At 38.3% G+C, this 27,343-nt stretch overlaps 2 protein-coding genes across 3 annotated transcripts in view; both read left to right on the forward strand.

Annotated features, from left to right (window-relative positions):
• The first annotated feature begins 473 nt into the window (after positions 1–473).
• cfdp1 (craniofacial development protein 1) lies at positions 474–6,428 on the forward strand. The gene is made up of 7 exons (XM_033967908.2): positions 474–653; positions 1,148–1,274; positions 1,449–1,674; positions 1,955–2,070; positions 3,927–4,058; positions 5,085–5,246; positions 5,966–6,428. The coding sequence occupies exons 1-7, from the start codon at positions 587–589 to the stop codon at positions 6,054–6,056; spliced, it is 921 nt and encodes a 306-aa protein (XP_033823799.1). The 5' UTR covers positions 474–586; the 3' UTR covers positions 6,057–6,428.
• A 573-nt stretch (positions 6,429–7,001) lies between these two features.
• Positions 7,002–27,343, forward strand: part of bcar1 (BCAR1 scaffold protein, Cas family member) — a 32,481-nt gene continuing 12,139 nt past the window's right edge. The window contains exon 1 of one of the 2 annotated variants that reach the window (XM_033967689.2): positions 7,002–7,504. In XM_033967689.2, coding sequence (XP_033823580.1) covers positions 7,493–7,504 — 12 coding nt within the window. In that variant the 5' untranslated portion in view covers positions 7,002–7,492. Of the gene's footprint in view, positions 7,505–17,436; positions 17,723–27,343 lie in introns of those variants that run through there. The other variant, XM_033967688.2, reaches the window with a different exon arrangement.

Consider the following 27,343-nt stretch of genomic DNA (forward strand, 5'->3'; position numbering starts at 1 on the left):
CTATTATGGTATTGTAATGGAGCCCACAAATAACAAAAAGAGAAATGTAAGCAGATTAAAAACTATAAAACATTTGAGCTGATAATAAATAAGTCAGTAACCAAGTTTGAATATGTAAGGGGAAAATCATCACAGCAGCAAGCAACATACTATCTTATTTCGGGCTAATGAACAAATATGAGAAATCAGCTAAATAATAAATGCACACATATTGCAATACTATGCTACGGTAAATAAATAAATAAATAAATAAATAAATAAATAAATAAATAAATAAATAAATAAATAAATAAATAAATAAATAAATAAATAAATAAATAAATAAATAAATAAATAAAGAAAGAAAGAAAGAAAGAAAGAAAGAAAGAAAGAAAGAAATAGGTGTGACTTTTTACCTGAATTTTTAATATCACCCAGCCACCCGCTAGAGGGCAGTAATGTGACACGAGGGAGCTTTCACAAAACAATCCAGAGAAGACTTCCGGTCCATGCCCCATCACAGAAGAATATCATCCCGCGGTACACATTTTTGAGCACCATCAAACTGTTAGCCATTAAACAGATATTAAAATAGATCTGTAAAAATATGAACTACTCCGACTACGACTCTGACGGGTACTCCTCCAACGAAGACGCAGACTACGTCCCTTCAGGTGCAATGTTTTCAGTAGCTACTAGCTAAACATACCAGTGTGTGTGTAGACTTTTTTTTTTTTGAATGGATTAATAGTACTTTATTACCATTTGTTGTATTACAATACCATTACAGAGTCCTAGCAAGGTATTATTATTCTGCATTTGTGTGTGTATCTGTTTGTTACCATTAGAGACCACGTACACAGTGGTGAAACTAATAATAGTGGGACTAAATTGCTGTTTTTGGATTGCACATTTCACCACTTTTTTCTTTGTGGTTGTCAGAATTCATGTATGTAATAAAGATAGAAGCTATACAGTACACTAACTGTTGCATGCAATCAAGAGTCACCAAAGACAGACCATCAGAAATCTTATATCTTCTTTTAACAGGACTAAAGAAGCGGCTTGGATGAGCAGCAAAATGTCTTCACTCCTACTACGTTTTGTCCAGTTGACAGATTTAACTTCAGCTTTTGTTATATATCTTGTTTTCTGAATTCCTTTTTAGATGGAAGCCTGAGTGAAGATGACATAAATGAATGTGAAAAAGAGGATCCCCTGCATGAGGATGAAGAGGTGCCACATCCTGGTAGTGTTCACAAGAGCAAAAAGAAAAAGAAGGACAAGAATCTGAGGTTAGTACGCTTGTCTTTGCATACCTATAGTATCATTAGTATCATAACAGTATGATACATACATATATGTGTGTGTGTGGGTGTTATTTGTGTGATTCAACTTCATGTACTACTGTTATGGCAATCATTGTTACTGCTTCTAAGTCATCCTCTATGGGTTTTGTGACCACATAGCCGAAAGAGGAAAAAGGGGATTTTTAAAGTGGAAAATGCAGACAAAGATCAAGTTGAAGAGACCAATCAGCCTCCAAATGAAGAGCCACCTGCTCAGCTGCAGCAAGAGGAAGATGAGGCCAAACAGAAGAAAAAGTCAGATGACCTATGGGCCAGTTTTCTGTTTGATGTTGGTTCTAGGCCAAAGCTGAGCACAGCGGCCACAGACTCTGATACCACATCCAAGGTATTAATTTCAAAGTCCAAAATTACACCGTACATTAATTATAATTATAATTATTACAGAGGAAAAATAAAATTAACAAGCAGGAATATAGTACTTATTTTTAACCACAGAAGGTTTATATCAGTTAAGAGTCTGCCAGACAAGAATACCTCAAAAATAGTAAATAGTAGTATTATAAAATGTGTCAATATATCAGCATTAATAATTGTGTTGTTCAAATCAATTTTATTCTGAGCTGAAGCTATTATTATCTCTAACTAATCTATTTCTCTTTTTTAAGCGGGACACACAGACTTCCACTGTCAAAGTAGCTTCTCCAAAGGCAGAGACAAAACCTTCTGAACCTGCAAAAGTGACTATTACAAAAGTGTTTGACTTTGCTGGGGAAGAAGTCAGGTAACACGTTTTACTTATTTACTTATTTACTACGTGTAACAATAACTACATTGCATCACTTCACTAGATCCAGTAGGTGGAGCTACAAACCAATAGCTTTCTTTGAATGATTGGATTGTGTCTGTTCATATATAAAATATATAACATTATTACTGTGGCATGCTGGCATCTAAAATCAGTTTTTGGAAGTAGCTGAATGCATGTACCAAGAATACATATTCAGAATACACATTTTGAGTAGATTTATCCCGGTACAGTTAATTCATTTTGTGGGATTTGGAATACAATTACTTTTCTAAAATCAAAGGAATACATAGCTGTACTTGATCACACAATTTAAACTTTAAACTGCACAATTTTGGTGAGAAAACTAGGAAACACAGCTCTTATAGCATGTGCATGTGTGTATTTTTCCTTCTCTAATTAGTGTTAGGAAATGCATAACAAATGGTGAAACAAACATGTAGCTGTTTTCAATCCTACATTGTGTCTTTACTTTATAATTTATGTGCAACTCTGTGTATTCAGAATATAGTACTATGATCGGACCATGTCTCAGAATACATTACAAAATACACTTTAATGCTTTCATAAATTTTGAAAGTAATCTTTCCATCACTGTCTAAAATGTAGAAAAAGATGTATAGATAGTGTAATAATTGTTTAATTATTTTGTTATCAAGAAAAAATACTATTCCTTTACATGGATCTTTGGCTCAGTTTTCACGGTAAAAACCATAGACTTCTCTTAGATGGCATGCTTATTTTGAAGATGTGCACTGAGAAATATTTAAATTGATCTGAATCTGTTTTTATATGCTCTACAAAAAGTGGTGTGTAGAAATAAAGGCAGATTCTTCTGTTGTTTATCTCTTAAGGCATAAGGAATGGAAACTATAGTCTAAACTTATTTTGAATAAATATTATTTATCCTAAAAACCTGAATCTGGATACATGGATGAGCGATATATTTGATGCTAGAAGAATGACTATTGCAGCGTTGCCTCATTGTCACTAATTCCTGTGCGAAACAGTGGTGTAAGTGGGGGTGCTGTAGTGATGAGTGAGTCTCTTGACATTGTTTGGAGCTGAATGTGTTGGATGTTTTCAAACCCACACATGGTTCTACACAGACATCTACATACATGTGGCTTCCTATGATCCTCAGTATTATGCCATTCACTATGGAAATGATAAACATTACATGATGTGACATGCAGTGACATGATATATGATGTGTGGCTTTTTAGGATTTTTAGGTCCACAAGCCAATCCTTCACTATGTCTGAATTTTCATTGGCTGCAGAAACAAAAAAACCCTTGCCGAAGATCCTATTTAACATCATCTGTAATATTCTTGGTTTGTGAGATATGCATCTTTGAAACCGCACTTGCTCTTTTAAAACACACTCACCATCTCATCATCCATGCAGTAATTATGGCTGAATATAATTAGCACAGATAACAGGGACAGCCTCTGAGTAGTACAGTGATGGATGCCACCAGTAAAGGGCTCTTTTGCCAAAGCATACAACTGTTATTTCTCAAAGCCACAGAGTCTACGTGACCACTACGCCAACAGTTTCTTACATCAATACAATTTTCTCTTATGATCAAGGCCACCTGTGATATTCTCTTTACTTCAGTTAGTATTTTTGTGCTAGTCCCTGGCATAGATAAGATTGGTTCTCAGTATTGCCAAATTCCTTTCCAAATCAATGTTAGAAAGCAGATGAATAGCTGTGGTACTCCGAGAAAGATATTATTGCTATATTATGGTTGTTTCTGCCAATAATAATATTTGTGAATGTGTTTATTCAAATACAAGACTAAGATATCTTGTGTGTTTTTTACAGGGTGAACGAAGAAGTAGCAGCAGACTCTCAAGAAGCCAGGAGATTCTTAAAGAGTCAGAGCTCTCCACAGGAGAACAAAGAAACAGAGGAAGAGTGCTCGTCACCAAGTCCATCTTCTGTCACTGTCTCAAGGTACACACATAAAACTACCTGAGAGCAAAAAAGATCAATGTTTCAAATTTTAATTATTAATTTATTAAAGTTATTTAATTTTACTTACCTTGTTTACCTAACCTACAATTCCTTTAATATGTCACTCTTCTTCCAAACAAAATGACAATATGGTGTAAACATGCCAGGAATTCCGACATGGTGAAGGAAGAAATGTGTGTTTGTGTGCTTTTCTCTACCTTGCGCGTGAATGTTCTATTCTTATGACAGCAAATAGTTCAGGAATGTGCATATCTGGCCTCAAAATCCCTGAACAGGATAAAGGAAGTCATCTTCCCTCAGACAGGAAGCACAGGACGTCCACAAGCCATTTCCTATTCATCACAATGGACAGAGTGAGAGGCTGAGAGGGAGTTGTCTTTGCAGGAGATAGCTCTGTGTACTAATCCTTCCCATCTCTAAATTGTAGTAACGAGGGAGCACAACAGCCGTATGAAGTACTAGCAAATGACCATTAAAAATGTCTTCTTCTGATGTGGGAGTTTGTTATGTAGTGAATGTGACACAAAGGAAGGCCCAGGGTTACTGAGCGACAAAGGTCAGCATACACAAATACAAGAATCTAAAAATAAACTGCATTTTTTAATAAATGTCATCATAGCATCAGGGATTTAACACCTCTGTGGGAATATCACTTCTCCAAAACCTACCTAAAAAAGCAGTCATTGTTTAGTCAAAAAGCAGTCAAGTTTAGTCATTGTGGGACTGTTAAACCTCAAAGATGGAGGACTATTTTAATAAAGGGAAGTGCTTGTTATATTGGGTCAATGCAACTGTGTTTTTTTTTTTACTGATAAACTGAATATTGTAGCTTATAATTCAATATCAGTATAATAAACATCATAGCACTACACTCCTGAACAGAAACCATTTACCAGTACATATTAAAAATTCTGTTTATTACAATAATTGGTATTGGTATTATTGGTAAAACTGGAGTGGAATAACCTTTTCCTGTAATAGTTACGTATGTGTTTTTTTTTTCAGTGGTGTGAAGAGGCCAGCGGGTTTATCTAAAATTCTTGGTCGTATTGGAGGGAAAAAGCAGAAAATGAGTACGCTAGAGAAGTCTAAGATGGATTGGGACGCATTCAAATCAGAGGAAGGCATCAGTGAAGAGCTGGCCATTCACAACAGAGGCCGAGAGGGGTAAGACACCAACCAGTGAAACATTTATTAGTACCGTCTGAAACTGATGACCCCTAAATATTCAGGGAGGAAAATGCATAATTCACATTCAGCTCTGTGAATATAAGGACTGTTGTGAAAAAGGCATGAGCAGATGGGAAAGGGGTTGCCCAGGGGAAATAACACCAGCCTGTTGGCTTCATTGTCATTCAGCGCTCCACATGCAATTTATACATGTTCATAGTCCATCACTCATAACATGCAGTTTGCCTTAACTTTAACATTTAACAGTTTAGTAATGATGAGGAAAACCACCATCATTATCTATTATTTAACAATTCAAAGGTATTTTTCAATTCACCATCATAAGACAAAGGACAAATGTCAAATAATTCAATTTCATGGTGGTTCTACTTGCCTGTGCAGATTTACAATCCTCCCATACTCATAAACAAAAATGAGTTTTCAGGGGGTCCTGATGGTGTAAATGGTATAGGATGAAAGAAAACTAAAGGGCATATCAGCATATGCTGTTTAAATTGGGGACTAGGAATACTATTGAAGTTTTGATTCTTTGCATTACTCCATACATGATATTATTATCTATACTTATATAGTAATCATAAGTGAATATAAAGCCCAGTTCCCTTGATGTGCCCCTTTGTAGTTTTTGGAGCATATATAATAATATAATGACTAAAATCTCTCTAATGCTGGCTCTGTGCTTGTGTCTGATGTAGATATGTGGAGCGGAAGAACTTCTTGGAGCGCGTTGACCACCGACAGTTCGAGATAGAAAAAACGGTGCGGCTGAGCAACATGAAGCGATGACATAGACTGACATTGGCACATCAGAGGAGGGGACACTTTCTCTCATTTTGCAACTACTGGATTTCTGCTGTCCCCTATGAGGCACTCAGCTGCTGCTCAAGTGTGGAGGATTTGAACATTTTTGTCACAGGTTTTAGCAGATTTCTGCAAAGTACTAAAATGTACTAAGGGCAAAACACACCAGATTTTTTGTTTATTTGGTTGACATTGTCAAAGTATAAGTTAACCTATTTCTTTGTGAAATGCACAGTGCCCTTTTGATGAAACCAGTTTTTCCATAAGCTTAAATGTTAAATATGTTGGTTCTTACTAGCGTTTGGTTATCGGCTAATCGTGTCATAAAGTTGGATTAAAACAGTTTGTATGGTCATCACATGCATGTTTTGTTGCAGTCTTTGAAGCCAGTCCGTTGGTAGTTTATTATCTGTTTTACATAGTATCCACTCTAAGGGATCTCTTAGAAAACTAGTAAAGAAAAATATTCAATAGTAGCTCAGTAATACATAGATACTAGATAATACATAGATTTGGACCGAGGTTTGTAGTCAAATAGAACTAAACGTAAGGTTATTAGTGGACAAAAAGATTAAGTATTTTGATTTGTGATTTACTTCAGTCTATTTATTTCAACACCACATTATTTTGGTAACTTTAAATCAATGCTTAGCTTAGTAATTTGCTTCATGATTATTCAGACTTTTTGTCTGTGTATTACTATCTCTAAACAGCGTAATTAAGGGTTTGCTTATATTTATAAGCCCAGATTGACTTGATCTCAGGCTGTGTATTTCCCTCAGCTTCCTGCTCTTCCACAATCTCTCAGCCTCATTACAAACGCTGCATTCTTATGTGAAGACTGGCTCTATGCGGTGTATTACACCTTTAAAACAAGACTTCAAGTGGCTCTGATTGAACTGTGTGCTGTCAACACACGGTCCATGGTCTGCATTAGGAATGCCGAGAGGGTCCCTTTAAGGGCGGGCTGATGCCTGGGGAGGACGGCGGTAGTCAGTCCAGTACCAAAACGGCTCATGTTGGTAAGATCTTTACTCAGACAGTGGGGCAATAACAGCCGAGACAGCGACGGGGTTTAGGGGCAAAACCAATCCCCCTTTAAATGCATTTGTTAGGGCTTTGATAAAAAGTCGAAGAACAATTTTCTGACGAAATCTAAAGGAGGAGCGACGGAGCGGAGGAGCAGACGAGGCGGAGGCGGGAGGACCAGCCACCGGCCTTTCCACACACTGCAGAGCCGGAGGAAAGCTCTCTTACTACCGCATGTCTGCCCACTCTTTTACAGCGTAAGCATGGCGTGGAGGACAACGGATTGACAACGGGAGCGCCGTGCAGAGGGGAGTCGATAATACATACGCCACTGTATCTGTCAAGGAAAAATCAGCGCTTGTTTGGCAGGAGCCGCGGGAAGGAGCTGCAAAATGTCTGTCCCCGTGAGTATTCCCACCCTGAGGCTAAACAAATAGTATGCCTGCTCAAGGGCCCTTTAGACGTATTGTGAATGTTAACTCTTTACGCATGCAGTCAGTACAGTATGGATAAGCCCGCGCGTAATACAGATCCCCTGTCTGCTACACACCCAGTCCTGACCCACACGCACTTGGCACAGGATGCCAACTTTCACAACTCCGTCTTGTTACCACAGAGCGCTTGGAGAGGATTTGGTAAAGACAAGGAGCAGCTGTGGGCAGCGCGTTATGGGTGTTGCCAGTGAGCCTATACGCTTCCTTTTGTCGTATCACTGGATGTACAGTAGGCTATGCCACATGCCAGCTTGCTCTTTAGTGGAGTGGCCACATACTGAGGCTGAGGTGCCATGCTATTCTGGTCGGGCCCGGCCTGTCAGCGCACGGAGACAGCTGTTTGCGCCCATACTTAGTGCCTCAGGTGGCGGAGTGCAGAGGGCTGGATGGAGCTTGTTGTGTTGCTCTACAGTACATTCCTGAGGATGTGTTTCATCACAGGCCTGTGCTGTGTGTCTACTTTTCTCTCTGGAAAAGGTTACTTGTTTTGGAGGTGCATCAATAAAGGTACTGATTATCTTAGATGAGGCTATTTCAATTGTGCAAATATATAATTCAGGTGTATTAATGTGTAATTAATTATTTCAATTATCTTAAAACTATGGATGTTACTAAATGCATGTGCAGCACAATGTGCCATAGTATTTCATACCAGTGGTCAATTTGTTGAATTGCATAGGCCTAGGTAATAATCAGAATGTAAAAAAAGTATTATATAGATTCTTGATATAGATTATCACAAATATGACGCTTGTGCTTTTGGGATAAGTTAACATCCCAACTTTGTATTGCAATAGTTATAGGCTAGAAGCTGTTTGCATCATAACACAAATAATATTATGGGCAAATATGTCCTGCACAGTCCTTGAAGATGATCTTTAGATAAAAGCTGGACTCTGTATTTGCTCCAGTCACTATGGTGGAGGGACAGGGCTGAGCCACCGTTTGACCTGTGCCCTGCTCATGATGGATCTTGTTGGGGCTGATTGAATGTGTGCTGGGAGCAGCAGGATGCACTGAGAGGTGCACAAGGAGAAGGTGAGGGTGGGGAAAGGGCATAGTAGGCTGGGTTTACCTCACTGAGTCTGGTTAGTCAAGTTACAAAATTATATGCTCACAAAACAAAGGGATTGCACCAGTGAAATCATGTATCACTTTGATTTCCTGAACAACACTACTTTCTTTTTTATGATCTATCCTTTATGATTTATCCTCTCCTTTTACCCGATCATTATCATAAACTATTGGTAAAAAGATGCCCTGTCTTTTTACTTGTGTTTTGTTTCGAGCAAACCAGGCTCCAATGAATGCTTTGCTAAAAAGCCTTGTGACAGCAGTAATGCATTTGTCCTGGCCAGCACAGAAACATATTGTGGGTCTTTTGAACTGGCTTTACAGAACCTAGGAGCTAGAAGTAATGCCACTTAAGAAGTTGGACAGCTCACCTATCCAATCTCTTCTATTCCTCTCATCTCATCATTCAGGCAGGGGCTTTTATCCTACACATATAGCATCTAATCCCCCTGTCTCCAAGTCTCTCACACATACACAGTGCAAAGTGCTCCGAAAAGCCTTTGTGGGGAGTAAATTGCTTGGCCTCTCAGTTCACAGCCAATTGACAGGATGGCAGCTGGACAGATTAAATGCGCAGCTTCCATATTGTGTGTGATGTGTTATTGCTCGTGATACTGCCACCCAAGCCGTCGTCACCTCTAAGTCTGTCTGAGATGACCGAGTGTGACAATACCCTTCAAATATGTCAGGAAACCCAATCTGAGAGATATAGCTTTGGGGAAAGGCAGTGTAATAATGTCAATGTGATGATAGACTTTCGACCTGTTTACTACATATTGATAAATGAGGTCTCTTGTTATTGGAATTGGTAAAAGAGGTGTCATATCACATGATTCTTCTTCAAAATGGCAAAAATGTTATCTACTTCTCTCTGCAGGCATATTAAAATTCCTCAATATTATGTATTACAATGTTCAACCACATCGGGCATGGATTTAATATTATGCATGAGCAGACTTTGTAAACTGCCTTCTTTCTTGTAATGTCAGGGGGGCATTTTCTAGTAGTAAGCATTGTATTGGCTAACTCTTGAAATTAAAGTCAATTAAAGCATAACATAATTGTGTTTGTTCAGTTAGTGTCATATAAGTATCTGCCTAAGCACCTTAGGAAAAGTAAATGACCATAGTGAAAGCTGTGATATAGGTTACATTACTCAAATGTGTGTGTAGGTGTGTCTGTGTGAATAAAATGTTTTATGTAGTGTTTACTATGTAGTAAGGTCTTTCTTTATGCAGTTTGCTGCTGTTTCCAAGTACTCCGGTTTCCCTGATCAACACAAAACATGCACCATAGGTAAAATACTCTAGCTGGTGTTGCACTGTAGCACCCATTGCTCCTGACAGGTTGCCCCAGGCAGAAGCATTGAAGGATGGGTGAAATGTAGAGGACCTTAACCTTAACCTCAGTATTTGAAGTGAAGTCAATGAAAAAATGCTTCAACACTACTCACTGCAAACCTCCAGCATTTTATTGTTAAGTCTCAGTGCCAGCTCACATCCCAAACAGGATGCCAAAAATAAGTTGGATGCACCTACTGGACCCAGTGTATGCACAGAAGTAGTGAAGGGTGCATTTGTGCCTGCGTGTTGAGTACTTAAAAAGCCAGACTGGGACACACTGCAGTTGGAGAGAGAGCAGAGCAGTGCAGACCTGATGATGAGGATACATGTGGAGTTTATGCTGAGATAGCTCTTACCGCGGGCTTTCTGCTGACGGCTCTGTAATACTCGGCACATCAGCCTCAGATGGTGGAGTCATTAGGGTCTCTGTGCAGTGAGCTAGTGCTATTGTGAACCGCAGCAGCACAATATGAGCCAGTCTGCATCTGTGTGACTGTGGGCTGGCTGGAGGAGAGTGATATCTGCCAACAAATGCTTCACTAGTCTGCAATGCAAATAGCACAGAAATGAAAAATAGTAATAACAAACATTGTAATTGTATATGGAAAAGAGGCCATGTTATGGGTTGTTTGTCTGACAGCAAAATGCCTTTAAGGGTCAGATTCAGAAAAGGTCATTATTAATTTGCCCGTGAATGAAATTATAACAGGAGTTATTTTTGTATAATAAACACACATACACACACACACACACATTGTGTTTCTATGCTTCCATGCCTTGACTTACATTCACTGATCCTTACTTTAACCAAAATGACTGCTTGTCTAACCTTAACCTAAACCCTAACTTTAACCTAAATGTACCTATGTCTTAACTTTAAATCATCCCATTGATCTATTATTGAAAGATTTATGTCATAGAGACCTGTTTTGTTTTATGTCCTCATACATTGATTCTATAAAGACTTTAGTCCCCCCATGGGATTTGAACAGTTGTGAGATGGAGTCAAAACTACAGCCGGTCAGTGGTATATTATTATGTATTTTATGAGCTTTGTATTTACCCCTGGACTTTCTCCCGCTCCTCCAGAAAGAAAGGTGGAAGAACTATTAGCCTTTCCTCGGAGGAGTTAGATAACATGCTCTGAAAGTTGGACATCTCAGCTTAGTTAAAAAAAAAACTTTTACTATTGCAGTTTTCATGTCAGTCAATTACACTTTAGGATTTACAAACCTTTTTGAATGTAGTTAATTATGTACCCCCTATAGTCTCCCTGCTTTATACAAAATCATTTTATGTTGTAGTAAATGTGCTTCAAATGTAAATCAGTTTTGTACTGCTGTAACGACACCATTACCATATATTACAGCATCCATATTCATAATAACACGCCGGTAAAAATAAAGCACTTCCATGCAGTTGCTACTAAAGCCTTTGCAGCCTTTCACCATAATTCGACCATAATAATCTGTGTGCTTTCCCTGAATCACTGGCTTTAACTCAGTCTGAATAGGCCACAGGGTGTGTGCTTGTGTAGCTATTTTAGATTGGGTTTGTATCACATTTGACATATTACGGCTAGGGTAGGGTTGTCAAAAAATGTATACCCAAATACTAATGGATGCTGTAGCTAATATAAAAACACTAGATACCTATTTGAAGTATTTATCAATACTGAAAAAAATCTCAGAAGTAGGACAGAAATGGATCTTTCCAGAAAAGTTTTAGGGTTTGTTGAATATTATATTATATTGCCTAAATATAATTAATTTATATTATGATTTTGGTAATAAAATGTTAATATGTTATGTTATCGAGCATTTTCCTTACTATCGAAATCAAGTTTGAAATTTTAGTATTATGACAACACTAATTATGGCATGTCTGAGGGCATTCAAGGGGCTCCATGTCAAACAGAGTTGGGCACTGGACACGTCGGTTAGCTTGGTGTAGTCACTGGCACATGAGCTACTACTCCAAATGTATTTGTCAAGCTCTTGGGATCCGTCCAAGGACCCGCTGGGGGTTGAATGAGCACTGATGGCGGCGCACTGGAGACTAGTATTCCCTCTGCCCACACAGAGAGGCAGCGGGAACCGGGCCAAAGTGCATCAGTCCAACACGTGTATGAGTATATCGGCAAAATGGGTCAGGAATATTGGAGATCGTATTGCATTGTGTTCTACCACACTTCCTCATCCTTCACTCATGTAACCTCATTTATGTGATGTGTCTTACTATCTGCGGGTGGAGACTAAGAGCTGGGCTATGTAAGATTCATACTTGATAAAACATTTAGTCAGATTTTAAACCAATAAAGTAGGTTGTATATTGTGGTAATTGAAGTTGTTTATGCCTCAGAAAACACGCTTATGACTTTAAATAGAATCACTTGGAGAGTAGAGATGTGGGTGGTGGCATTGGCCCTGTTTCGCATCAGTAAATAGACTAGAATTTGAACCAGATTTTCTGTCCCATAATATATATTGTATTGGATAGTAAGCAGCACATAAGAACAGGGAGTCAATCGGAAAATTGAGGGACTGGATGTATGTGAACCAATCCTTAAAGTGCAAGTGTAACCTTTCTGGTGGAGAGTTTGCCACCTGCCTATCCTATTGAAGATATTATTGCTTTGCCAGGAATGTTCCACAGTATGATATTACATCTTTAAACTAATAATTTACTAGAAATGCCACCAAACTCAACTTGTTCTGTTATTTTTCTTACAGCATACCTACAATAAACCAACCCACCTCTGCTGTGACCTTTCCTGTAGTGTTTACTTTGGATCACTAACCTTATAGCATCTCCAACATTCATGTGTCTCGTAATGTGAACTATGGCCCACAGGCATAAGGCAGAATATGCATGACGTTATACACATACAACACGCAAGACCACAAACTGAAAACAACACAACGTAACTCGAGAAGACAGCAAGGCGTATTTGTGCAAAATCCAGTTATTCAGAACGTTATACAGAGACATTTAGGGCTGCAACTACTAATCCTACAAATATGTACTGGAAATAATACATGCAATTCCTGTATTGGTTTAGCAGTTAATATTTTAGAATTCTCTCAAATGTCAGTGAGTGTGTGTGAGCTGAATTTTGATTGAAGCGCAAATTGCAAATCTAATCTCTGTAAACAGTTGTATTAAATATTTTGTCCAAAATTGTCTGTGTATGTTTGAGCTTGCAGTAATAAGTCAAATGTAATTCTTCTTTCAGCTAGTCTTCAATAGGGAAAAAGAATCCTGAGCATTAAATCAAATAAGTGAAGAAAGCCTTATGTGTATGGCTGTGTGTATGTCAGAAACACTGGTGAGTGCTTTCTGCTGATATGGGATGTGGTGATAGCGAGGCCCCTGTGATAGCTGTCTGAGGCGTGACCTGTCTGTTTTACTCTGAGCTCTGTTACATAGAAGTGTGCTATAATAAGACAGAATGCTCATTAGCCTACTCCACTTGTGATGGCCTATTAAAAGACAGTAGCCTCTGGAGGACTGGCAGTGCTGCATGTCTGAATGCCTTTGTTTTGAACACTGATGATAGATGGGCTGTGTTTGTGCTGAGCTGGCCACACATCAGATCCTCTATACTAGGCTATAATGTTATCTTACTGGTACATTTGATTGGCTGTATAATACATTATTATAACAATAAAAAGTAGCAAATCAAATACAAAAATGAATTTGTAATGTGGACCTCAAATCCAAAGATATTATCCATTTGGCCTTTTTAAATTTCTTGATGTATAGAGTAAAGCAGGTCTGAAAGGAGATCTCTGGATCTGTCCAGGACTTGCAGGTGTTCAGTCCCTGGGTTTATCTAAGATGGCTGTGTGTGCGTGTGTTATCAGTAGATCTAGATCAGTCCAGACACATTTGCTGGTCCTTCAGGCTCAGTTGCCATAGCAACCCCCTTTATAAGTGAATGTGGATGAGGGATGGAGACCAGATTGCAGATGATACTCTGTGATTGGAAGGTAACCTTTACTTTGCCACCTTCCAGGGATGGCAATGGATTATAGTTGCACAAATAAATGTGTAAAATGTATAATATTAATGAATGTAGCTTGAGTCTTACATCTGGTGTGTTTATATTTCTTTAGGTTTTCTGTAGAATGTTTGACTGCCTGCAGGGGGCGCCACAGGCGGAGGTAGGTCCCAGTGCATGGAATGATGACACTGACGTTGGCTAGCGTGCCATTTGCGCCCTCCTTCCACCAAGTGGTACTATTTTGTTTAGGACACTCTTTGCCAACCCTATATAGCAAATGTCACCAAGACATCTGCCAGGAAGAGACACAGAAAAGTAAACATACAGCACCGTGTATGGCATGATGGTGATAGGTTCAGTTTGCAGTGTCAGCACACTACAGCAGAGACTAATTGAGTGCAGTGCCAGTGAGTGTTTGAGTTCTTCATCAATGCTAATATGCATGTTTCTGTTCACATATTCTGGGTTGTCTTGGTTTAAGCACCGAGCTAACAGCTAATTATGATAATCTCAGAAAAGTCTGAACTTTCACTGAACCTACAAGAACAGCTGACAACCATTGTGAACATTTTAGAGCATTTATACAACTTTCTGTAATGTAGAGGTGAGTGAACACAGTTTTATCTTCCCTCTTTTGCAGTTATTAATTGATTAACAGACAGAGTCATATTAATTTGACATTTAATGAATAATTCAAAACCTACATGAGTGCGTTGCTCATGGGCCCACAGCAGTTGTGGGCTGTACTACACAGTCAACATGGAGGCGAACACACACATCCTGCAGCGTGTGAGTACGAGCTGTCACATCACGTCTCTGTCAAAGAGCTGATTGTGGAGCCCAGAAGAACAAAGCAGTGCCTTTGGCATGACTCACTCAGCCATGTTCAATGTGGAGGGACTCGGTGCTTTGGAGAACTCATAGACACCATTAAGGGTGTTCAGATCAAATGTTCAAATGTTTCATTTACAAAAGCACATTAAGAAAAGGATGTCTCATTTTGACTTATTCAGGACAGAGTGAATAGGTTTAAAAAGTTTAAGAATATAATGTAATTTACACAAAGGCACAATCATTTTAGTAAACACAAAGTTAAATTCTCATGTATATTTGCAAACTATTTAGTATAAAAATCTGAATTACAATATAGTGCGCTGATGATACATGTTCATAATTCTAACCACAGATAAACAGAAGTCCGCAGCACAAAGAGCCTTTCAGTGGATGAGAGGTTCTTCTTTGGAGAGGGGTCTGATATAATAGAACGGTCACATCATTCTCATGCATGACCTTTGACCCTTCGATGGTCTGACATCATACATAACCCTCTTCTGTGACATGTCCCTTCTGTGCTGGACAAAACCACTGACAGAACAGGCTAGTTCCCATTGACATTCATTTAAGGATTTTTTACATGTTAATTTGACTTTTGTCTCATATTCTATTTTACTGTTCTGGGAGCCATATAGAAGATTTTTGTTATCAACTTAAAATATTTCCCTTTTCAGTCAGTAAAACCTCATCAAACTGTGAACTAAAATGTGAGAAACTATATGAGTGTTTATATATATTTATTATAGACTATGATTTATTATTTGACCACAACAACAATACTTTAGCTTAAACCATTCATATAGTTATAAGCCTTCTCTAAAACGTTTAGCTTTAAGTCATATTTACTAATGTCAAAAAGTGCTGTGTCTTGGAGGCTGGTATTACAACCTTGTATTACGCAGGATTCTTGCTGTCCAACTAAATGCCAAGTGTAGACACAAACAAAGCACTCACAAAGTCTGCATTGACTATTTACCATATTCAGAAGCTCACTGACCTACATGTTGGTGTTTAGCAGGCAGGGTGGACAGTGGTGGTCCCTTCTTGAATTGACATGGAACTGGTCAAAAATACACAATGTACCCCCTGTTCTGTCTTTGGAGGTCTGACGCAACTGATCTAAATCTGACAGGATGTATGGTATTTACAAGCATCCCAGAAGAGAATCCATGTGAACTTTATTCATAGGGAAATGTCTGGATGTTATACACAAAATGACACTGCACTTGAGCGTTCCTCGGCATCTGCTTACACTCCATCAAACAGAGCACCTGACATGGAGGGACTTTGATTGACAGGTGTCTGTGGATACTTGCCTTAGGTTAAGCTTTTTGAATGACACAGCTCTGGCTCAGTATCTCCAGCCATTTTTGTAACATTTTTCACAGCTAACCTCTTGTACACTATGGTATATTTGAACACAACAGTGAATTTTTTGGGGGGGTATGAAAGTATTTACTGCCGCAAAAGCTAAAACAAAGCATAGTTATTGCAATCTTCAATTCTGTGCATTATTTGGTCCATTTTGTGCGAACTACTACATTGTTTTGTCTAATGAGGCAATTTGAGTCACTAAGTTCATTATTTTACTGTAGGAAGAAATATGTTAATTCTACTCAATTAGCAGCCAAAACTATACTACTCCTCATAGACCCTGGATTAGTGCTCTCAAAACCTTTTAATGGGCAATTAGAGCTTACATTAAAAGTGCATTCAGCTAATTATAGTCACTGGAGCGCTGTTAGTGCTGTAAACTGTAAACCCTAATAACAGAAATTACTTTTAAGAAAGATAGTATGAAATATATTGTTCATACATGTTATTAAATTTAATTACTCAGTAAAAAGATTTTGATGCAGATATACGTTAGGACTGGGCAATTAATTAAAATTGTATGCTTACTTTTTAATGAAGATGCCATTGTATGCTTACTTTTTAATTAAGAGCTCCTCAGTCAATCCTCTGTCATTAAAAACATGTGGTTTGGATCGGAGTTTGAAACTTGGAGGAAGAAATTGGGCAATTTTTTTTGTTTATGTTGAAAAAATATATAAGTATATACATTTTTATTGATATACTTTTTTATTTTGAAAAGAAAAAATAAAATTAAATCCATACTCAAAGGAATTTGTTAGAACTTGTTATCTTTTTCTCCAATTTTGTTTGTGTTATTTTTTTTTTTTTGTATTTGTATTTTTTTTCTCTCTTTTGTTAATTTATCACTGTGTTTAAACGTTTAAGAGTTAAGTGATAACAATACATTTGAGTGTAAAGTTGTCTCATCTCTCATCTCATCTACAGATCCACACTGCTTCCTTTGTCAGTATCAAACTATTGTATCCCATTTCCAGGAGTATGTGTGAGAGCAGCGTGCTTCAAGCAGGGGGCAGAGGAGGACAGAGTAACCCAGTGTAGAGGAGGGCTACTGTGGAAGGATTCAGGGGGAGGAGAGGAGCACGAAGCATTTGCATGAGAAACTTGTGCTTTAGGCCAATGACCACAGAGCACTGGGGGAATGTCAGAACCCAAGCAGGAAGTGACGTGTCGGGTTACACTCTCCTCCCCTCTCTCCCTCTCCTTGGATCACAGCAGTTGGAGCAGGAGACCAGGGGGGGAGCAGAAGTAAATGGGCCAAGCAACAGTCTCATACTTGGAGAGTTAGATCACAGAGCCGCTCAGAATGTGTCCCTCCAACAACAGTCTATGTATTTGAAGGAGACAGGGACAGAGGAGACAAAGCAAGACCACTTTTTAGGATCTATTTTGGAGTTGTTTTTCCAGATCGGACATAGCTGGGGAATTGTCTGGACAGGGCTTGAGCTAAAAGGCCCTGCCCAGAGCTGACTTCCACGGGACAAAATGAACTATCTGGTGAGAAAAATCACTACTTACCTCTATTTTCCATGCTTTGGTTCCTCTATCTTTCCTGGCCAGGGATGGGTTGACAAAGGGCTGAATGATTTGGGTGAAGAAGAGCTTTGACCACCAGGAAAGTTCAACATTTTTGTGTGGATTCCTGCCTTTTGTTGCTCTCAGTAGGGAGTTTGTTTGGGTAAAGAGTTGATTCCTTACAATGACATTGCTTTGATTGGGAAATTGGCAGGAGGTGAAGGGCTCTAAGGTTTGGGAATACGCATACCTTCAAACGGGAAGTTATTTGGAGGGATTTGGAACCACTGATGATAGCAAAACTGTTAACTTGTTTCATATTACATTATTATAACATATTATTATGGCACATACTATAATATTTTCATCTAGCTAGGTGCAATTATCTGCATTATACTGAAATCCACTGCCGTATTCAAGCTGTGGTCTTACTTCAGTGGTGGCATAGACATCAGTGTTTTGTGTCAACACATCCTCTCTGGCATTTTATTATGGGATATTTCTACATCATACAACATAAGTAGAGGTTGGATTGTCAGTGTGTATCTTTCTACCATATTTGTCTTTCTTTTATATTCTTTTCTAACCCCACCTTTATTTGCGTATTTGGTGTTTTAGCCTGGTAACTTATTGCCAGGCTGAATTTATAACAATAGTTAGCTTTGTTTTCTACTCTGGTGATTTTTATATCTACCAAAGTTTTTATTGTTGCCTTTAGCACTTATATTGAATAAAATTGCAGTCCTCATTATGATCCACACCAACTTATATCTTTCACACCAACTATACATGTATATATATCAAGTGGTCTTATCTTAAATTTAATCTTAAATGCTGCTTTTATGATAAAATATCATGTGGGTACATATCATATTTGTATTTTAAAGATGAGACAAAATGTTTTACCAAATAAAGCTTCACCCGGGCCAGTACATAGGCATAGTTAAGGAATGTGTACTACCCACTTGAGGATTTTAAACTCTTATACTCATTAGACACAGGCTATTTAAAACATTCCTGTGTGAACTGATCACTACACAGCGCACAGAGGAGGGGGTACAGGGTGAAAAAAGTGAACGGGGGAGAGCTGTACTGTTGTTTCTGCTGACTCAGAGGAAAGAGGGGAGAAATGAAGGTTTTATTAGCTGTGGAGGGACGTCCTGAGCGGAGCAGTGGCCCAGAGGAGAAGGTCTGGGGCAGGTACGAGGTCTCTAAAGAGTGGTCACTACAGCTCAGAGCCAAACAGTGTGTAAGCCTCATTCACAGTATAAAGATCTGCGTGACGTCACTGTGTGCATTGAGAAGAGAGAGGGTGTTTTATGACATGTTATAATTATGGAACCAGAAATGACCATATTTGGAAGAGGGTAGCAAATTCTCTGTTAGATCTGTTGTTAAAGACCAAATGACATATTTTGAAGACTGAAAACAATAGACTGACATCATGTAGCATCATTCATGAAATTGAGTAGTATTTTCGTTGGAATATAATTGTTCAATTCTTCCATGAAACTCAGCTGCTGCTGCTGCTGCTGCTGCTGCTCCTAACGTTCATAAAAACACTACAAAAATATGCTCAATAGTCAATTTTTTTGATAAATTTTGGAATTCAGATTTTAAAATGAAATCCACCACATATTTTGTAGACCAAGAAATTGAGGAGAAATTTATTTTACCTTCTATTTGACCTAATCTTAAAACTATATTAGCCTAGATTATAATGGCGTTCATTTCAAACATAGCTTACAATCGTTCAGTACTTTAATTATTGGCAGCAATGAAAATGTTTATATTTATATGATTTTAAAAAACACTCAAACTGACGTGAGATGCAATGTGCTAAAATATGTTTAAATGTTTAGTAAAAGAACAATTCAAATCTGTCAACTAGACGAAACGTTGTTGGAGAGAAAAATAACCAGAGTAGAAAAAAGCTGTAAACTGTTATTATAAATTGAGCCTAACTATAAGTTTCACTCCAATAACTTTTTGTTGAGTTGACAGATTTTAATTTTTCTTTTACTAGGGATCATACCTGAACTTCTAAGGGATCACACAGACGCCTTTAAATGTTGTTGTTGAGGTTCAAGTAGCACACAAAATGTGAACTGTAAAATTACTTTATACCCTTATTTTAGATATTACAGTGCAAGTTTTTACTTTTAATGTTTAATAATCTTGTTTTTGAGTCTTTTTCAATATATCTCCCACCTCTGTGTTTAACTGTATAAACATAACAATAGGCAGGATAACCGTCTATGAAGAATTGTATTACCAGATTTGTCAGCCCTTGTCAAGATGGAGGGCTTCATGCATCAATAACACGATAGGTTAACCTGCCATGTTTACGAGTCATCACAGCATGAAGCATAAGGGGTGTCATCACATGTAAGGCATCTTTGGAGCAGCTCTGTAATCTTGGCTCATTGCTCACTGTGAGAGGAGCAAGCAAAGCCTATAAGCTCAACACGCACATACATACTCATCATCAGGGTGTTTGTGTCACATGATCAAAATTATAGACAAGAGGAAAATGAAAGAAAACTCAAATTGAAAGAGCTGGGTGACCTTTGTGTGTCTTTATACAGTTAATGAGCAACTTTTATGGTTTTACTAACCGCCAAGTTTTTACTCTTGCCAAGAGGTTGGTTTTGGTCTACGTTGATTTATTAAGGTATCTATGTAGTAATAGACTCACATAAGGAATTATTGTGTATGATGTGTGATATAGTGTGATCACATGAGAAGTTACCAAAACCAGACATGTCCCTAATAAACCATTTGGACTTAAACTAAAAGTCAGTATACATGGTCTATAATAGAGTTTTTAATTCACAATGTTATCCCCTTTTTGTTTTTGCTTATATTTTAGTAATGGTTTGGCCCTTGTTTAGATTGGTTATTTTAGTTCAGTTAATTTAGTTTAGTTAGTTATTTTTTCTCTGGTGTAGTTGTGGTGGCACATTTTTAGAATCACTGGTGTAAATGGTTTTCTTCTTGATTATTATAAGCGATCCATCAAAAGATTTTAAATAACTTATTGCTAACTTCTCTTGTTAAACCTGCAATAGTATCAGTTTCTATTTTAAAGCCCTCATTGGTTGTCTCAGGTATATAGTCCTTGTTTATGAGCTCCTCTGTGGGCAGAACTGACTCATTTCTAACAGCACTGTGTGTCAACAGGTTAGGCAACACGCAACACCCCCTCCATGTATCCAGAGCTCAAGGCTGCGCAGTCTGTCTGCTATTGTTCATAACCCCAGGGCAGACATTTTGAACCAGCCAGAAAACAGCAGAGATTGGCTGCTCAAACATAGTAATTATTAATTGGGTTTAAGAAGTCAGTGAAATTCAGTTGATGGAGTAATACACTTACAGAACTGTTCTTTCATAATGAGTCATATACATTATTTAGTCTAAAAGTTATGGTCAGGGGATGAAGGGGCTTTCCCAGCTACTCAGGGTGTGTAATGGGGTATGGTACACCCTGCCACAGTGACAAATAATCTGACCAATAACAGTATTTTTTTTGCAACAGGGGTATAGGAACCAGACCCAACACAGTAAATGATGTAACTGAATCCAGAATCTGAGATACAGATTGATTATTTTGCTTGCTTGTAATGTGCGCATTGTGCCTTTGTTTCTTCTAACTTTGACCAGTTATACGTACTTTGAAGTACTTTGACTTGCTTACTGATTATTACTTGGGCAGTGTCCCGGGAATGTCCCCTGGCTGTATTGTTATTGCGTAGACACTCTGCTGTGGGACAGGAGTCTATGGTCCCAATTTACAGGGTGGGGATCCCTGGCTGAGTAATGTGAAGTGCACTCACTACTGTTGCAATGGAGCAGAGTAACGTGCCAGGACAGGGCTGAGGAGGAGGGGGCGGGAGAGGCGAGCTGGGGGAGGGACAGGGGAAAATAAGACCAAATCAAAAGCATTAAAAAGATGGTAAGCAGGAAGGAAAAGGCTTTTGGTCTGCAGCTCACGGCTTTGTCTGCTGCTGTCTGTGGCCACAGCACAGAGCACTATGTGACACCATCGGAATGTGAGCCGGAGCCCAGAGAGAGGAGAAGCTATGGAATGTCATATGTAGGTCTGTGTGTTTCGGGAAGGGGGTGCAGGCCTGGGCCTGTCCCACCAGAGCCCAGGTTCTATGGAATGTCTTCACTCAATGTTTTGTACCTGTATCCAAGCCAAGCCAAGAGAGTGACCAAAATGAGCTCCAGCCCCAGTGGTAGCTTGGGTTGTTGATAGGGATGGCTTGATTGTAAATCGTTTCATGTGTGTGAGGAGTTGGGACAAGTCTACTTATTTTTTAAACATTACCCCTGGCAAATGTCATGTGCATTCCTGCCAACTGTACTGTACTGTGCTGTTTTTAGAACAATGAAAAGGTATCGTCAGAACGTAACTTTCTACGTAATATTACTTCTGATTCCTTTTATTTTCATCAATACCCATTCATGAACTAATACTTTCCATTTTCTTCTTCTTTCATTGGAAATGTCTTTCTTGAAGTATTATTGCATCACTATAATGCACACGTTAGATAAAAACAAAGCAGCTTTAGCAGAGTACTTGCTACTTTTGTGAAAGTGGGCCAGATTTGTCCAGCTCCCCTCACAGCTCCAGAGCTCAGAGGGATGTGAGCAGTGACCTCATATGGCCTAATGTATCCCCTACAGGGGGCCACAGGAGGCTGGCTACTGCCTGAGTCACCACTGCATACACTGGACTGAGGAGACAATCAATGACAGCTGCTTACACACAAGCTATTCTAAACATGTTCTCAAACTTTACATTTTAGATGTGTCTTCTAGGTCCATTAACATGAAGAGAAGACTGGAACATGAACTGCTAAACTTTTACAAGCTCCATGCATTTCAAAACATGTGAGAAGAGGTCTAAACTACAGGGTTAGACAATAAAAAAAACACAGAGACAAGATATGTTGTTGTTTGTGGGGAACTTATATTACATAAATAATTAAATGCCATTGTGATTTGCTAATTGCCAAATTGGGATTTGTGGAATTAATCTTGCTGCCCTAATTCTGACTATCTATCTATAAATACACTTCCATATTCCATTTATCTTCCATATTGTCAGGCTTTGGTCATCCTTTTCTACTGTTGAATCTCCATAAGATCATATTGGTTAACATTGTCTGCTCTTTTTTCCTTCAGTAGCCAGGCAGACAGAGAGGGATACTGGTTGGAAAAAGTACCACAAATATGCTGGAACATTTGTGTAGTGGCAGCAGTGAGTGTGGTGGTGTGGGGCCGGTGGAGGGGCTGCACCTTGAGAACCAGGGCTCACGTTTAGGAGGAGGGAGGGGCTGTTTGTCCCAGGGGTCACGCAGGAGGCACAGGACAAAGAGCATTAAAGAGCACACACACATTTACAAAGCGCGCTCCACCAGCTGTTCTCATTACTTCCTCCTCAACAGGCCACTCTCGCCAATGGAAGTACTTTTTGTAGGGGGCAGTTTTCCTAATTCCTTTATACGTTATTTTCTCAGTCGGTTATTTCTGAAAACAAACCACAAAATATTAAAAGTTCTTCATTGACGTATTATTATTATTATTATTATTGAACGAATGAGAAGAACCAACTGTTGAAAACTGGTAACGATCAGCATGGGACTTTGTAATCCAGAAGTATAGGATAGCTAATCCTGTGTCAGCAAATGCATGTGGTTCAATTCTATCTGACTTGTTTATGATCAAATTAATATTGTTAACTAAAAGGTAAAGTCAAATAGAAATCTGTGAGTGGACAATGCATTGAAAAACTTGTAATAAATTTTATTCAGCCAGCCTTATAAATTCTAATGAGTCTATTACCTACATAGTGGCTGCTGATAGGTCATTTCTGTAATTTCTCTCCCATAGTGGTCGATCTATAATGCTACGTCTATATATTATCATTACCTCACTACCTCCAAAGGACTACTGTGTATATTAAAGCACTATTGTAATGGATAGACTTAATAATCCCACCACTTAAGGCTTGACATTAACAGATATATGACCCTTGAAAAAGCCGTCTCTTCTGCTCCTCTGTCTGCGCCCCCTGCTGTGGGTCGTTGTAGTCTGGTTGGATGGACACAGGTCGGCCTCTCCATAGTAACAGCACAGGGCCAGAGTCCTGACTTCTGCTGCCCAGAAACGTCATCAGACTTCTCACTTGGCTGCTCCAGTAACTTGGTCTGGACTTCTGTAAAAGTTGTCTGGCTAAGAGCAATTGTCTGCTTCCTGTAACAGTATAAATATTGCTAGTTTCGTATGGCATCACAGCATCCCCTAAAGGCTATAATGATTCATTGAGAGGTGGGAAGGCAACAGGGTACTAGTCCATTATGATAGTGGACATATGGACTAATATAAATTATGAGGTTCAACAGTTTGTGTTTTCCTTTAAAGGTGCACTATGTAACTTTTCTGGTGAAAGGTCTGTCATTTGTTTGTCTTTATTAAGATATTAATTTGCACATAGTATAACACAGTATTTAATATTTAATTTTTAATCTATCTCCATGGATACAAGCAGCTAATGCCACATGGCCAAGTCACAGGTCAGATCTAGTGCGAGTTTACTCCACTCTCAGTAAGAATACATGGTTTTTAGTCTTGAAAACACCTGTAATTGCAAGATACATAAGTTAAATGCTATAGTTTGGAACGTTCCAAGTAAAGCAATATTTGGAGATGAGCAGGTCACATGGCCTCTTTCAGAAAAGTTACACAGAGCACCTTTAAATGTAAATCTGTAACAGAAAGCTATAAAAAGTATTTTGCAAAAAGAATATGAATATCTACAACATACACAGAGCTCCTCACAGACTAATATAAGGAATTTAGTGAACAGCCATGAACGAGCTGAGCAAGAGGAGACATGCTCTGAACACTGCAGCTTTGTGATCACAGGCCTCTGTCCACGTGTGCTACCTTTGCTAATAAAAGGGTTGGCCAATTTGAGAACCACTAATTCTCACTACAGACAAGTGTGGTATTCAGCCTTTAATAACTGCACTACTATGAAAAGGAATAGTTTTACAAGACATTCTTTACAAACATGAATATTTAATGTTTTTTTTTTTTTTTTTTTTATCATATCCAATCTGTTATTTGATTTTAAATAAACATATTGTACTTACTTTCAAATTATTAACATTAGCAATCTTTCAGCATTCCTACCCCTACTTTTTTCATTTTACACACAGTAAATATAGTATGTGTTTAATTTAAATTCAAACTATAATGCTTGTAAACTGTATATGTGAAGTCACTAACTCTTTGTAATGAATTGTTTCTCAGAAGAACATTTCTGGCCCAAATTCCTGTCATACCAATGCTGTCCAAAATGCCCTCCAAAAGTTAAGTGCCTTTGATGGAAATTAGATTAGCATATTACAACTGAGGATGGATATTTTTACCCTCAATTTTGCATTCAAAGTTACACACACATTTGTATGGGCCGTGTGACAAGGGGGCAGAGTGACTCCTTAAATGTCGTTTTTTGGGGCCATGGTGACCGCTGTGGAGTGATGGGAATGAGCAGAATGTCAGTGCAGGTCACTGACTCACTGTCCAATGACATGGCAGTGTGATTCAGCCCCAACACACTTCCTGCTGCCCTGGAATGTGAACATCGCAGGAGCTCAGAGCTACAAGCACTCAAGTGAATATACTGTGGACTGCATGGGAAGTGATACTGACTGCACACAACATAAAATATAAACTCAGAAAAACAGTTTGTTTATTAGTGAACGGGGCTAGCACTTTTCAAATGTCAGTATTTTCACTCTAGAAAGTAGAATCCTGTAGAGTAGAATGCTTTTTGATTGTTTTTCATTACTGTCACAATTAGCAACTGGTTTATTTCTCATTTTCTTTCCTTGTTTCAACTTTTAAATATATTTCCCATAATATTTGGACCTGTATACAGTATTATTATTGAAAATATTAAAATCTTGGAGGTGTCAAAAGTAATAGTTTGCTTGATTTGGCACCATTCAAATGTGAACAAACACAAAGCACAAAACACAAAACAAATTCCTTGTTGCACCTCTCATGTCCGGCACACACTTTTGTTCTCTCCTGTTTACTGTATATGGTGAAAAGAAAGTATTTGAACAGCATTACCTGTGACTGCTGTAATGATTGACTGAATCTTGACCGGGCTGTGCTGGTCTGAACGTGCACAGGAGAACTCTGAGCAAACTGAATGACCACTCACTCCAGTGCATTTTGGTAAACCATGGGATTAGTCAGGCGTCTTACTTCAACACACGTCATGATAAAGAAGGAAATTCATTCATAAAGGTGGTTGAATTCAGGTTATGGAGTTTCAGAATACACCACCACTTTATCCCTATTCCCAGTATCAGGAAAATAGAAAGGTTTGTATCAGGAACTTCAAATACATTGCAATGGTTGAGAGGAAATTTGTCAGAAAATAGGTATGAATTTACTAATTGTTCAATTGAATTGTATGGATATACCTCAAAATAACTGAAGGGGGTACTAGACAAAAACATGACTTAAGTGGCCAAAACTAAAGACATTACGATCAAGATTTGGCTGAAAAGAAATGTTGTAAATTCTTACGGTCTTCTGAAATATGAAAACAAAACCTCAGAACTGTCTGCCGTCAACAGTTTGTAACACATCAAATCTATTTTAGACCAAAAAAAACACATAAATCTTAAACTATTATGTATATTATATATTTGTGAAGTTGTTTGGTCTCCAGATAATTTGGTATCTCTAATTACTGGATATGAACGGTTAAAGGAATGTAGTGGTTGTCCTCTGCTGACTTTTAAACCAGTAACATGTTCTCATTAAGCGGTGCAATGATTTGGCAGGGGGTTCATCGGTGAGCTGGCTCCAGGCCAGTACAGCTTGTACCTGTGTGAGAACTCACACAGAAACTGAGAGAATGACACAGAAAGATGTGGTGGATTGTACTTTAATTGGTTTAGTGAAGAGTTCCAGCGTGTTCGATCCAGAGGGGTTGCTGGGTTACGCGAATAGCCAGCGCTTTAACTATGAAAGATTTACATGTGAGCTAGTTATGTCTCAAGTATTCAGTTTGGTCTAGTAAAAAGACAATGTGATTGTATGGATTTATTTATTCATCTATTATTTTTTATTTATTTTGTTGCTATTTTGTAATTTTAAAGGTGCAATTTGTAGCTGTTCTGGTGGAAAATGGAAATGGTGAAGGTTATTGCTTTGCATGTTCCACAGTATGGCATTTATCTAACATGTATTATGTATTTACCAGGAGATGTTTTTATTGCTAATAAAGAAAATGGTGAAATTTTGAAAAACATGCATTAGCTATAACATCTATATGAAGACAAGCAGGAGGCAGATCCTCTACCACAAAAGTATTGAAGTTATAGAAGTTGATTACCGGTTCCAACAATTTGGCCACAGAAATATAAAAAAAATTGTTTACATCAAATTGGACCCAAGTTTTTTCTACTCTGTTCAATGTGATGCTTCTTACAAGTTGTTGCAAGAATGGTGCAAATGCTAAAATGGAATTGTTGAATTATTTTTTTCAGAAATATATATATATAT

This window comes from Periophthalmus magnuspinnatus, chromosome 6 (genome assembly GCF_009829125.3).
Source record: "Periophthalmus magnuspinnatus isolate fPerMag1 chromosome 6, fPerMag1.2.pri, whole genome shotgun sequence".
Lineage (NCBI taxonomy): Eukaryota > Metazoa > Chordata > Actinopteri > Gobiiformes > Gobiidae > Periophthalmus > Periophthalmus magnuspinnatus.

Coding starts and splice junctions, on each gene's coding strand:
- cfdp1 (XM_033967908.2), top strand. CDS start 587: ATGAACTACTCCGACTACGACTCTGACGGGTACTCCTCCAACGAAGAC. Junction 654..1,147: donor CGCAGACTACGTCCCTTCAG/GTGCAATGTTTT, acceptor ATTCCTTTTTAG/ATGGAAGCCTGAGTGAAGAT. Junction 1,675..1,954: donor ACTCTGATACCACATCCAAG/GTATTAATTTCA, acceptor CTCTTTTTTAAG/CGGGACACACAGACTTCCAC.